Source organism: Mustela nigripes, chromosome 16 (genome assembly GCF_022355385.1).
Source record: "Mustela nigripes isolate SB6536 chromosome 16, MUSNIG.SB6536, whole genome shotgun sequence".
Taxonomy (NCBI): domain Eukaryota; kingdom Metazoa; phylum Chordata; class Mammalia; order Carnivora; family Mustelidae; genus Mustela; species Mustela nigripes.
Window position 1 is genome coordinate 55,556,834 of NC_081572.1, and position 12,233 is coordinate 55,569,066.

The 12,233-nt window shown below is 47.8% G+C and overlaps 1 protein-coding gene across 8 annotated transcripts; it reads right to left on the reverse strand.

Annotated features, from left to right (window-relative positions):
* Window positions 1–1,842: 1,842 nt before the first annotated feature.
* On the reverse strand, window positions 1,843–12,190 carry ADPRM (ADP-ribose/CDP-alcohol diphosphatase, manganese dependent). Of its 8 annotated transcripts, none has more exons than XM_059378802.1 (5): window positions 12,109–12,188; window positions 11,109–11,370; window positions 7,042–7,659; window positions 6,041–6,157; window positions 1,843–2,538 (listed from the first exon to the last, which is right to left on the reverse strand). In XM_059378802.1, the coding sequence occupies exons 3-5, from the start codon at window positions 7,640–7,642 to the stop codon at window positions 2,234–2,236; spliced, it is 1,023 nt and encodes a 340-aa protein (XP_059234785.1). In that variant the 5' UTR covers window positions 7,643–7,659; window positions 11,109–11,370; window positions 12,109–12,188; the 3' UTR covers window positions 1,843–2,233. The 8 variants fall into 8 exon arrangements, with proteins under 8 accessions (XP_059234785.1, XP_059234783.1, XP_059234781.1 ...); XM_059378800.1 differs by lacking the exon at window positions 12,109–12,188 and adding an exon at window positions 11,811–12,000; XM_059378798.1 differs by lacking the exon at window positions 12,109–12,188 and adding an exon at window positions 11,635–12,000.
* Window positions 12,191–12,233: the final 43 nt, after the last annotated feature.

The window sequence follows — 12,233 nt, forward strand, 5'->3', positions numbered from 1 at the left end:
GGTTTAGATGAAGGAAAAGGAAAGAAAATTCTAAAGCAAGTAATGTGAAATTTATCTTAAGGGTCAGTCAAGTACAGATAAAAAACCCCGTGTTCCAGGGAACATTTAGCTTCCATGATACCGTTTGTACATTTGTTTTAATGTAACTACTAAAATCACACGTGAAAAAAAAAAAAAAAACGGATTCACTTGCAAATTCTACTAGAATCTACCTATCCTCCAAGTAATGCGTGATTCTGTGCTTAAAAGACAGAAATGTTCCAATTTTTAAAAAAGGGGAAAAAAGGATGTTCAAAACATACTTTGCTCTGTACCTCCGGAATCACACTATGAACTCTGTGATTCTAATCCTCACAATCCCTTTGCTACGTCCCAAGCACTGCCTCCTGAAAGGGTCTCTGTTGCACAGATTGTTGCACACTCCAGCTCCCAACTGAATCCTGGTAACCTCGAGGTCTCTGTTATCCACGCCTCTGCCTCGCCACCCGTCTCTCTTCTTCCCTCTGGCACTCCTCTCCGTCAGCCTCTCGTTATATGCTGCCGGGCCTGAGACACAGATCTAATCACAGCTTCGCCCCCAGAAGCCTTGGCTCCTTGCTGTCTGACAAGCCCAGTCCTAATTGTGGGCTCATCATTCAAGGCTCTTTACCACACAGGCCTGCTTCTCTCCACAACCGCAGGCCCCTTTCCATGACTCTTCAGAGCTAGCTGTCACTCCTAAATTCACATGCCCTTTAACCTCCGCTCACACTGTTCTGCCCGCCGGACAAAACCATTTTCCTCCTCCTTCAACTCATGATCAATCCCGTTAAACTTAAACTGCCCCCACCACCCCCTCCACACTCCAGGCCCTTCTTTACACATTCAGGGTCTATGCATGGTAAGGTCGGTGAATCCAAGGAGCATGTGACAGTCGCCTCTCTGGCGGAATCACGACCCTCAAGGATCTCCAGGCCCTGGTCCCCAGAACCAGGACTGTTACTTGCATCACAAAACAGACTTTGCAGATACAATAAAGCTAAAGATCTTGAGATGGGGAGATGAGCCTGGAGGTAATCACAACTGTTCTGATAAAAGGTAGGCGGACACAGAGGGAGGTTTAAAGAGGATGCCCTGCTGGTCTGAAGATGGAGGAAGGACCCCTGGGCCAGGAATGGAATGCAGGAAGCCAGCTAGGAAGCAGATTCTGCCATGGAGGCCCTGCAGGGGGGACCACGCCTTGAGCTCAGGGAAAACCATTCAGACTTCTGGCTTCCAGAACTGTAAGAGAGCATGTAAGGGCTGTCTGAAAATACCAAAGTGGTGGTCATTTGCAACAGCAGCCAGAGAACACAAACACACCTCTGCTCCCCCAGGGCTTGGGCACTCGGCAGGCACGCGGACACTGACTAGTACTGCTTTCACCTCTCCTGATGTTTTTAGGCCCTGAATCAAACCTTCTCTACATTCCAACAGTCCCTTTGCTATCTAGTAAGTGGTGCCACAAATAAGCCTTAGCACATAGGACTACCCAGTTAACAGGCCCCATTTGTCTAAAAAGGGAGTCAAGAGTAAATTCATTTACCCCTGTTGTCTCTAGCTGCTGCCAAACAGACCACACACCGGCAGGCACACAGCCGCACTGGCCCTTGGTCCTGCTTTGCTTAGAATCACAAGGCCTCCACGTGACTTCTCGGGAGGCCCTTCTCATGGCCTCACGCGGGAGACCACACGTTCACCTGTGAAAGAACTTCTTTGTGGTTTACACAACAGGGATACAAGCCTACAAATGCACAAACAAACACGACAGGTATTTGGAGCAAGAAACATCCAAAGTTCATTCACATGGCAGGATACACAGAGAAAGCTTACCTGAGCTGGTTTTATTTTTTTATTATGAATTTTAAGGTACATGTTAATACAGGGATACATCCTCCTTGTAAAAAGTAAAAAGTTTCAGATAAGGCTAAATGAAGTCAGTTTCGAGAAGTACGCCACCCCCTCTCCTCCCTGGGTGACTCAGGCGGCTTGCTTTCATTCATTTTGTTTCCAATCCTCGGCGCTGGATAGATTACCCAGAAGTGACATTTCAGCATATCTCATGAGCTTGTGCACACTGAGGCCATAAATACATTTTGTTATGCAAATAGAAAACTACACAATCAGCCTGAGGACCGGGGGAGGGGAGAGAGACACACAAACACAGCGCTCAGCCACCACTCTCCTTCTACAGCCGTGTACAAGATAAATCAGACTAAAGCTGGATTTCCTGCTTATAATTCATAATTCTGTCTGGAACTCTGCCTCTACCTTTCAGCACCATTTTGTCAGGATAGACATAAACGGTGCCGAAAGCCTGGCTGTCCGGAGCCGTTTCAATAACCCCTTCTAGATTGATGTGGTGTACACCGAAGGGGTCCTCACAGTAGCCACCATCGTGAGTGTGACCGGCGAAGAAACACACCACACACTTGTGAGACCAAATGACTGCCAGGGCGTCTCTGTAATTCCAGGCCAGGCACACACTGTCGGAGGCCTCTGGGTAAATGGGAAGATGGCCTGTTAGTTAAAGAGAAGAAGAGTTATGAGCCAATGAGGAAATGTCTCTTTCATCAAAATAAATGGCTAAAAACTAGTACTTAGGAAAAAAAAAAAGGGATATTGCTACTTATTTCAAATAAACCAGAGAGAAGAACTAGATCATCTCCAGCCACATCTCTGTAGCATACGGAAGGGGGAGGCAGTCCACGTCCACGGGGAGAGGCCACTGTCCAGGCAGAACCCCTGAGATCCCTATGGCCTAAAACATCCAAAGAGGCACAAACACTGAGAAGAACTGAGGGCGTCCCATGCACAATGGCGAGCGAGGGCGGCTAGGAGCCAGGCAGATACCATGCTAGAGTCTCTTTTTTTTTTTTTAGATTATTTATTTATTTATTTGACAGAGAGAGATCACAGGTAGGTAGAGAGAGAGAGAGAGAGAGAGAGAGAGTGAAGCAGGCTCCCTGCTGAGCAGAGAGCCCGATGCGGGACCCTATCCCAGGACCCTGAGATCATGACCTGAGCCGAAGGCAGCGGCTTAACCCACTGAGCCACGCAGGCGCCCCCCATGCTAGAGTCTCTTAACATGAGTCTCTTAAACATGAGTGCTGCGTACACAGAAAGAGGTACTCCTAAATTTAAAACAGTTTGGAGGTGGGTCATGGGTTATAGGTCATTTAGGCACTCAGTGCTTTAAAACGGATTTAAACACCTCCGGGAGCCAGAGCCATTTTACAGATGAGAATGATGAGAACAGCGAGGTAGAGCAGGGAGGTTTTATACTTGGACCCACAGGACATACGTGGAAGTAGAATGAAGAGGATTTCAAATTCCTGACACCAAGACACACAGGAAATCACATCATGTCTCACTGTGGAGCGCAGGCACAAAGCTCCCTCCCTCGGCTTTGCTTCTTGCCCTGAAATCACTTTCCTATTTTGGTACTATTTATTTGTTACCGACGTTTATTCTGAATTTTTCTTATGAGTATTTTTACTGTTTAGTATCAGTTTGTAATACAAGTTACAAAGGAGGGTGTTAGTGATCCCTAAAGAGTCAAAGGCACCAGAAGAACTTATGAGTATGCACGAGCGCGCGCGTGCGTGTGCGCGCACACACACACACACACACCACGACCACACTTGAAGTCGTGATGATGGCTCAGGGTTCAAAGGGGCCCGTGACTCTCCAGATCAAAAGGTTACACTGGATTCCTCTGACACAGTGACCTGCTCCCCACCGCTCCTTGAAACACTGGGCTGTGGGGACACCACTAGTCGCCCACGTCTTCCTCCAGCCTCAATGGCCAAGAGTTCTCATTCCCCTCCATGGGCTCTGTGTCTCTCCACTTCCTACTGGAAGTGCCTGAATGCTTGGACCTTGAGCTCCGCTTCCCTACTAACCCCTAAAGGCCTGGTGATCTAGTAATTTCTCAAATCTAGTAAAGTGATTGGTGACCTAGTGAAGTCTCGAATGTCTTCAGGATTCTTTCCACTCCCACATGTTTATACCCAGCCCAGACTCCCACTCAATTTCAGACCCAACATCCAAACTGCTTTCTCAGCATCTGCACAGATGCCTGACAGGCATCTGAAACTTAACCTTTTCATGGCCAAACCCCTGAATTCCCCACCACGCACCCACTCTTAAGGCAGCACCCCGTATGTCAGCGAACAGCGTGCGAGCCTTCCAACTGCCCAGACAAAACCCCAGAGGTGGGGGCAAAATGACCTCTCAATCCCCAAAACACAAAGTCAAAGTGCAAAGTAAAATGAAAGATAATTGCTATAAGCCATTTAAAACTTTGCTACAGATAACCTGACACACCCAGTTGTCAAAGATTTGTTCATCCAGGTTCTGAGCTTATAGTGAAAGAGGAAATTAAGAGGTGGCTAATGTAGACAGGGGTGCAGACGGAAGAGGAGATGGGGGAATCCAGGACAGGGTAGGAAATGAGATGGGAGGGACTCAAGTCTCAGCCAAAAGCATGCGCTGTGACATTACTAGGTCGTTTAATCTCTCAGTCTCCGGATCTCTGAACTGAATGGGTTGATGGTATGACCTGTAGTCCCTCTCAGCTCTAGTATTCTCTGAGGTGACAGGCACAGCCTGGCAGTGGGAAGCCAAACAGCAGATACAGGTTGGGAAGTGTTCTGGTTTCAGGCCATCTACGGTAGACTGCAAGAGGGTTACATCGCATTACACCTGCTGGGCGTCCCGTACTCTCCAAGCCTGGAAGGACACTTCAAAGTCCCACGGCAGCACACACACTCCTACTCACATCTACCTATTTGCCCCACGTCACGGAAAGACTCACAAGTATTTACGGAAGCGTACTTTTAGATCAACTATCAGAAGAGCTTGTCGCTTTTAAGGGATTTTCCCGTTCGTAATTCCATTTGTGCCATCCAGAGAAAAACCACAGTTTGTAGGCTTCACATTTACCCAAACTTACTCAGGTCCCATCCTTGGGATCCCAAGCACGGTCTTCTGTGCCATTTGGCCACATCAGTTCTAAAGCGAGGGTCTACACTCAGTGCCCAAAATGAGTACACCAGCTATGCTGCAAATCCAAATTCAGTACCCCGTGTGTGCACACACGCACACACATGTGTGTGCACACCTGCAGCTGAGTGAATGTTAAGCACCTCCAGAGTCCTATGACCTGTGATGACAGCATGTCTGCAAAAGACAATTCTACGTGGAAATAACAGCAATCTCGTTTCCTCGCAAACACGTGGCAGAGAGTCTAGAACTGAAGTTCTCACTGCCAGGTGAGTCGCTAACACGAGTCCCGTGACCAGCGTTGCTTCTAATTAGACAGCAGAGGTCCCCAGCTGGCGGCCACCACACTGAACAGCAGGTCTCCTGAGGCTGAGGCCGGGTATGGGGTCTGGCCTGAACTGCTCACTCATGTATCACACTTGACCCATGAACAAGGTTGGAGCCACGCGGGTCCACTTATCCATACATTTTTACAGTAAACACAGAAAATACGGTGAATGTGTTTTCTCTTTTTATGATTTTAAGACATTTTCTTTTCTTGAGCTTATTTATTGGAAGAAGACAGCATATAATACACATAACATCAAAATATGCATCAAACAACTGTTATCCGTAAAATAGTAGTAGGCCATTTGGAGTTAAGTTACTAGAGAGTCAAAAGTTGTACGTGGATTTTCGACTGTGTGGGGGCTGGGGGGGAGCACCCCTAACCTCCCCCATTGTTCCAGGGTCAACTGTACTACATGAAACGGTTCCATGTGCTGAAATTCTACTCAGAAACCTAAAAGGCCAATGTACAGGCACTAATACATGGCAAGATGCTTTTTTTCTATTTTACGGTTCTTTCCTGACTCAGCTGTAAAAGTCACTCTCATACTAAGGTTCTCAGTAGAGAAAGGTAAGCATTCACTTGACAGCAGAAGGACATCACGACATAAATACCATTAGTATACTTTCGGGCCTCACTTTTCCGTTCTCTAAAAGGCTGGCATGATCAAGTAATTCAAATACTTACTCACAATCACCACCTTTTCCTGGTTTGTGTCAGAGAATGTGAGAACTTCATTCAACCAGTTCAGCTGGTCTTGGCTGAATCCTCCATTAAACTGGACAAACTGGGGCTCAGAAAGTCCTGAAATGAATGCAGTATGTCAGACCCACCTAATGTCCACTTTTTCCTCCTTTGGGCACACACACTTGGCTAATGGGGGCATGCCTGCACTTTTCTGTAGGAATGTGTGGCAGCAGTTGACTTAAAATAGGAAACCACAAGAATTTAGAGCAACAGACAGATAAAGGGCCTGTATCCCACTCCCCTGCTTACCCCACTAGCTCCGTGTTACACTGAGAACAAAACTCAGGCTCCTGGCTGTGTCCACAGGGTCCCACAAGTCACCCTGCGCCTCGCTGACCTTTTCCTGAGCCCTTTCATGATGCTAACGTGTCACTCTGCTCAGCACCTTTCCATCTGCCCTACCTCTGTCCTGAACACTCCACCTGCCCCGCACTTCCTGAGGATGACTCCTCCTAATCATTTAGGTTTCTGCATAAATGTTTTTCTCCCTTGGGGAGGCCACCTCTGACCGGCTAAGCTAAAACACTAGCCTGAGTCTTTTACTTTAAAGTTACACATCATTTTCTTGGTAGCATTGATTACTGTGGATGGAATTCTATTGGTTTCATTTATGGTCTGTCCTGCCCGCCTACTTATCTTGCTTTCTCCACTCCTTCCATTAAAAGAAAAACAAAGGTGACACTGTCACCCTTGCTCTGGCTCTGGAGAGCCAGCCCCTGAAAAAGGGCCTGCTCAAAAGTGGAATTCAGATGCCCATTAAATAAATGAATCTTGAACTGATAGCAACCAATCCACGCGCCATGAGGCCTGTGAGAAATCCTGACCCTGAACAACAGCGACAATATACTTTTACCTTAATCATCCATCTTCCTGCTGAATAAAAAGTAGCTGAAGAATGGAAAGACAATGTATTAGACTCTCAGCTCAAAGGAATAATTCACCTTGCGGACTATTCAACTCCGAGTTTGGATTGTGTTCCCTCAGTATCTTCAGACACTGCTGGTATTTCGGAGAGGACTGATCCACGCCTAAGACGCTCAGGTCGTAAGCATCCAGTAAAATGAACCGGAACTGGGGGAAGGGGACAAAGTGATAAGCATAGTAATCCTCCGAAGGCACAGTCTTGGGATCATGCACAATCCGGTCTTCTAGAAACTTTGTGTTAAGTTTAGAATTTGTTAGGTAGTTTCTGCTGAAGTTATAGAACTCGTGGTTCCCCCACGTGTGATGAACGGGGACTTTGAGCATCTGGAAAGTGTTCATAACAAGTTCGAGCGACTTTTCGGACACTTTGTACTGCGCATTATATCCGTCAATGATATCTCCCAGCTGAAGCACGCAGCGGGGCGGGCGGTCCTCCGTATTCCAGTGTTCAATAGCACCCCGTAGGTGAAGCAGACTGTGTCTGTAGTATCTCCGTCTGTTTCCTTGGAAGTTATAGCCATCTTCTAAATCAGCGTATTGGATATCTGCTATCACTCCAAAGGAGAAGAGAACTTCCGAATTCTCACTCAGGGTTCCAGGCTCGGGCTTAACGTCCATAACCTCCAAACGGGTTTCTAAACAAAACAGAGAACATAACTACACTATAAACATCTTACTTTTCTAAATGGGCTGAAGAGGATGGTAAAGTATTAACAGTTAATCGACCAGGTAGTGTGGTACAGAGAAAAGCACATGGGTCTTAAAATCTAATTGCCCTACGGTCGAAGTCCCAAGTCTTTGAAAAAGTTCAGTGTTCTCATCTGTGAAATAACCTCTATTCTTCAAAAGAATCATTTACAAAAGGGTATTATCTTGTTAATGAACAGGCATTCTGTCAAATTCACATCCGGTAGAACTTGTAATGTTTAAGAAATATGCACGAGTTTTTTACACATACACACACACATAGAGTACTTTCTTCCACAAATACCAAAACAATTCTATCAAAACTTCAGGATTCTTTTTATAGAAAGTTATGTATTATACTCATTCACTGTACTTTATACATTAGATTCCTGTACAGATTATTTCAGGCTGGATCTTTTGTCTTCTTTGGTAGGTAGGTCACTTGAAAGAACTTGCTTATATTTTATATCCGGGATAACAGGGGGAGGCAATGAAAAAGGAGGAGAATCATTTTAAACAAACAAAAACTAAAATATTGATGTGACTATCTTCATTTCTGACAAATAGTTCCTGGCTCTTCGGTGGTTACATTCCCAACTGAACCAGCTTTTTTTTTGTTTTTTTTTTTAAGATTTTATTTATTTATTTGACAGACAGAGATCACAAGCAGGCAGAGAGGCAGGCAGAGAGAAAGGAGGAAGCAGGCTCCCCGCTGAGCCGAGAACCCGATTAGGGGCTCGATCCTAGGACGATGAGATCATTACCTGAGCCAAAGGCAGAGGTTTTAACCCACTGAGCCACCCAGGTGCCCCAAACCAGCTTTTTAAAATCTGAATATTAACTACTCTGTCCCCAAAACCAAAATGGAAAATATATCATCTTTTCTTCTCCCCCGTGATCTGCCACACTAGCCAAGAACAAGGGATTTGGACCTGAAAAGCTATTATTTTACTAGACTGTTTACAATCTAAATTTATAATCATTTCTAATGCCTCAAAAGAGCTAAGAACACTAATGACTAAAAATAAAAACCAGGGGCGCCTGGGTGGCTCAGACAGTTAAGCGTCTGCCTTTCGCTCAGGTCATGATCCCAGGGTCCTGGAATCAAGTCTCATGTCATGCTCCCTGCTCAGCAGGGAGTCTGCTTCTCTCTCTCCCTCTGCCCCTCCCCCTGCTTGTTCTCTCTCTCTCAAATAAAATATTTAAAAATAAACTAAAAACCATGAACCTAAACGATCAACCATTCTTACAAAATCTAGAGTACTACACTGTGCTGTGGGATGGAAGCATATTAAACCCTTGTTGTTTCTGAAACAGCTTCATGTGGCATTTCTAAAATTAATTCCTGACTCCTGGTCTCCAGTAGCCCACTACAGCTCCCAAGTTCTCTTCAATCATCCGCAGATACGTGAAATGCCTGCTGACAGAGCATCACTGGAGGTGACAACTCCACAGCCAGCAAGAGGGCCAGATGGCAGTATGACTTCCTTGAGAATGAGAGGCTTCTTTTCATTCCAAAAGTGTTGTCACCAGGGATCCACCCAACTAGGAGCTTCGGCAACTTTCCTTTCTTCCTTAACCAGGTTGGGTATTACTAGCGCTAGCACAGGAATAAAGCAGCATTAGAAAAAGGCTGGAAATCCCAAAAAATGGCTTGGTGTTCTGACACTTTTTTTTTTTTTCCATTTGCTTGTTTCATCCTGCAGTCCCCATCTGAAAACCCAGTAGCTATCATGCCAGCCAATATGCCTGCAGGGTGGCTCAGATCATCTGATTTGAAACGTGGAGAACTCAAGATACAGTAAACTTAAGACTCATCTAAGTTAGATGAAAACCTGTAGCCTTACTAGGTTTCAAAAGTTTGTGATTCAAAGTACAATTAATAAGAGAGTCCAACCAGAAGATAATTGGGTACATGTATCACTGGAACATTATTACCAAGCTTAAGAGAAAACAGTTTCTTGGGAGGCTTTTATCCTTTGCCAAATGAGCTTGCTTTCGTCTGTAAACTCATGGCTTTAAGGTGATAATCCATACTGTGGATCTCCTAAGGGGAGCTTTTGTCCCAATTAATTTGATCTTCTAGGAGAAGCTATTATTTGTGCCTGCCTAGCCAGTATTCATTTCCTGTTCTTCTGGTAACAGCACCTCTGGCCTCTCCAGGCATCTGCACATCTCCGTGTATCTGCTGTGACCTTCACCCCCCTGGCTGCCAAAAGGGCACACACGTGAGCCAAGCCTGGCCCATAAGCACCCAGTTTCTCTCTGGTCAGTTGGGGGTAAGCATAGGACCCACACCGGAGACAGTGAGCAACAGCTCAGGGACTTTTGCAGCAACGACTCGTGCGAAGCTGACGACAAAGGCCAGAGCCGCTGGGGAAGGTTACCTGAGAAGAAACCCAACCTGGAAGGAAGCACATTTGAATGATGCAAAGAAGTCAAGTCCTGGAAACATGACTTGAACACCTGGATCCATCCACCTGTCTCTGCTAGAACTGCTCTCAGTCATTCGGTTCTATTGGCCGTTAAGTTCTCCTCTGGGGCACCGGGTGGCTCAGTCAGTTAGGCATCCCACTCTTGGTTTCTGTTCAACTCATCATCTCAGGGTCATGAGATTGAGCCTCGCATTGGGCTCAGCGCTCAGCAGAGTCTGCTTGGGATTCTCTCTCCCTCTCTCCCTGACCACCCCACCTCGTGCTCCTACACGCTCTCCCTCTCTCAAAGAAGTAAAATCGTAAATCAATCAATCAATAAACTCACTCTCCTGTGAGTCAAGCCAAACTGAATTGGCTCTAAGATTCCTGTTGTGTTATGCAAGAAGTCTCATCAGATACACTTTCCACTGGAACACTGTTCAATTTAGAGAAACTCAGGGGTAAATGAAGATACGCCGACCTTTTAAAGAAAATTAAGCAATGTGCTGAGAAGCAGCCAAGGCCGTACACTTCAAAACAGTAATGTGTTTTGGGGTAGAAAACAGATCTGTAATGTCAAAGACATATGGCTTTTGAAAGTAAGGCTAAGGACAGGGAATATACAGTTTTATGAAATAAAGAAATTATTTTTTAATATAGAAGTGCAAACTGATACTGCCAACTGTTAAGAGAAAGACAGGAAGCAAGGACCAGGTAAACGAATTAAGGATAAAGCTGGTAAAAGAATCACTTTGGCAAATGAAACTTAACAGACCAGCTAAAAACAACGCCATATTTTAATGTATATGACTGACATCATTAACATCCAGCGGGGGCAATGACAAAGGTGGACAAAAACTGCATATGCCCATTGCCTGAACGGCTAAGACACTTTGGCGTCTTTCTGGCAATTTGAGAGAAATCTTCTCCCAGGACAAAGAAATACACAGATACTGTTTAAAAAAAAAAAAAAAAAATCTCACCCCCGGGTAACCTCAGGACAGAAAAATTCGTTTGAGAACGATGTGAAGTGCACCAGGTACTTGGGGGCAGAACTTCCAGAAAATTCCAGCTCAACTCGGGAAGGAAGAAACATGGGTCTCAGCAGAGTCCAGGGGCGCACTTCCCTGGCCAGTTATGCCAACTCAGAGACACAACGGGCTCCGGTCCCACAAGCACCGGGGCGCGAGCTGCTTCTGCTGACGGGAAGCTCCCTGATCCTACCGAGCCACGCAGGAGCGGAATCTGAAGTTAGGGAAGAGAATTAGAAGGCCCTTCTCCTTCCCCGCAGCCCCCCACCCTGCTTTTGCTGCTTGCCGAGCCAGCGCGGAGGGTGGGCAGGGAGACGTTGAGGGTGCAGAGACGGGGAGGAAAACACAGGCACAGAGGATGCGCGTGCAAGCTGCACCTTCGCCAGCCTGGAAGGAGCTGCCCCCGGATGCTCCGCGCCCACGAATACGGGGCTGTCCCCGGGCGAGAGACACGGTCCCAGGGACCTCATCCCCACACCTGAAACGGCGGCGCCGAGGGGAGCCAGCGAGAGCGTCCAAGGACGCGGCGGCCCAGCCGACAGACTTGGGGAGGGGACAGGGCGCAGGACCGGCGAGTTCGTGGGCGCTGCTGCTCCCGGCGAGGTGACAGCGCGACGCGGGAACGGCTGGAAGCGCCCGGCGCTCGGCGCTCACCTCCCAGCCCCTCCGATGAACCCGGCGAGCGAGTCCCGAACGGCCCGAGACTGCGTCAAGTGCAACAGGCCCGCCTGCACCCCGGGAGGGAGGCGGCGGGGTTCGCGCCCTGCGGCTCCGGGCGGACGGCGGGGCGACGCGGGTGGGGACGGGGAGGGGGAGGGCGGCTCTCCCGCCGGGGCCTCCCGCGCCCGCCCGCGCCGCCCGCGCCGCCCGCGCCGCCCGCCAGCCAGCCGGCGCCGCGAAGCCCCCGCCCAGCCCCGACTAGGCCCGCCTCCAGCCGCGAGGAACCACCTACCGCGCGTCGACTCCACAGCCCAGGGCTCCCTGGCTACCGGCTGGGCGACCTCGCCACCAACGAGTGGAGCGCAGAGAGCGGCCCCCGGCGACTTCCGGAGGAAGTGGGAACGGCGCCGGAAGTCG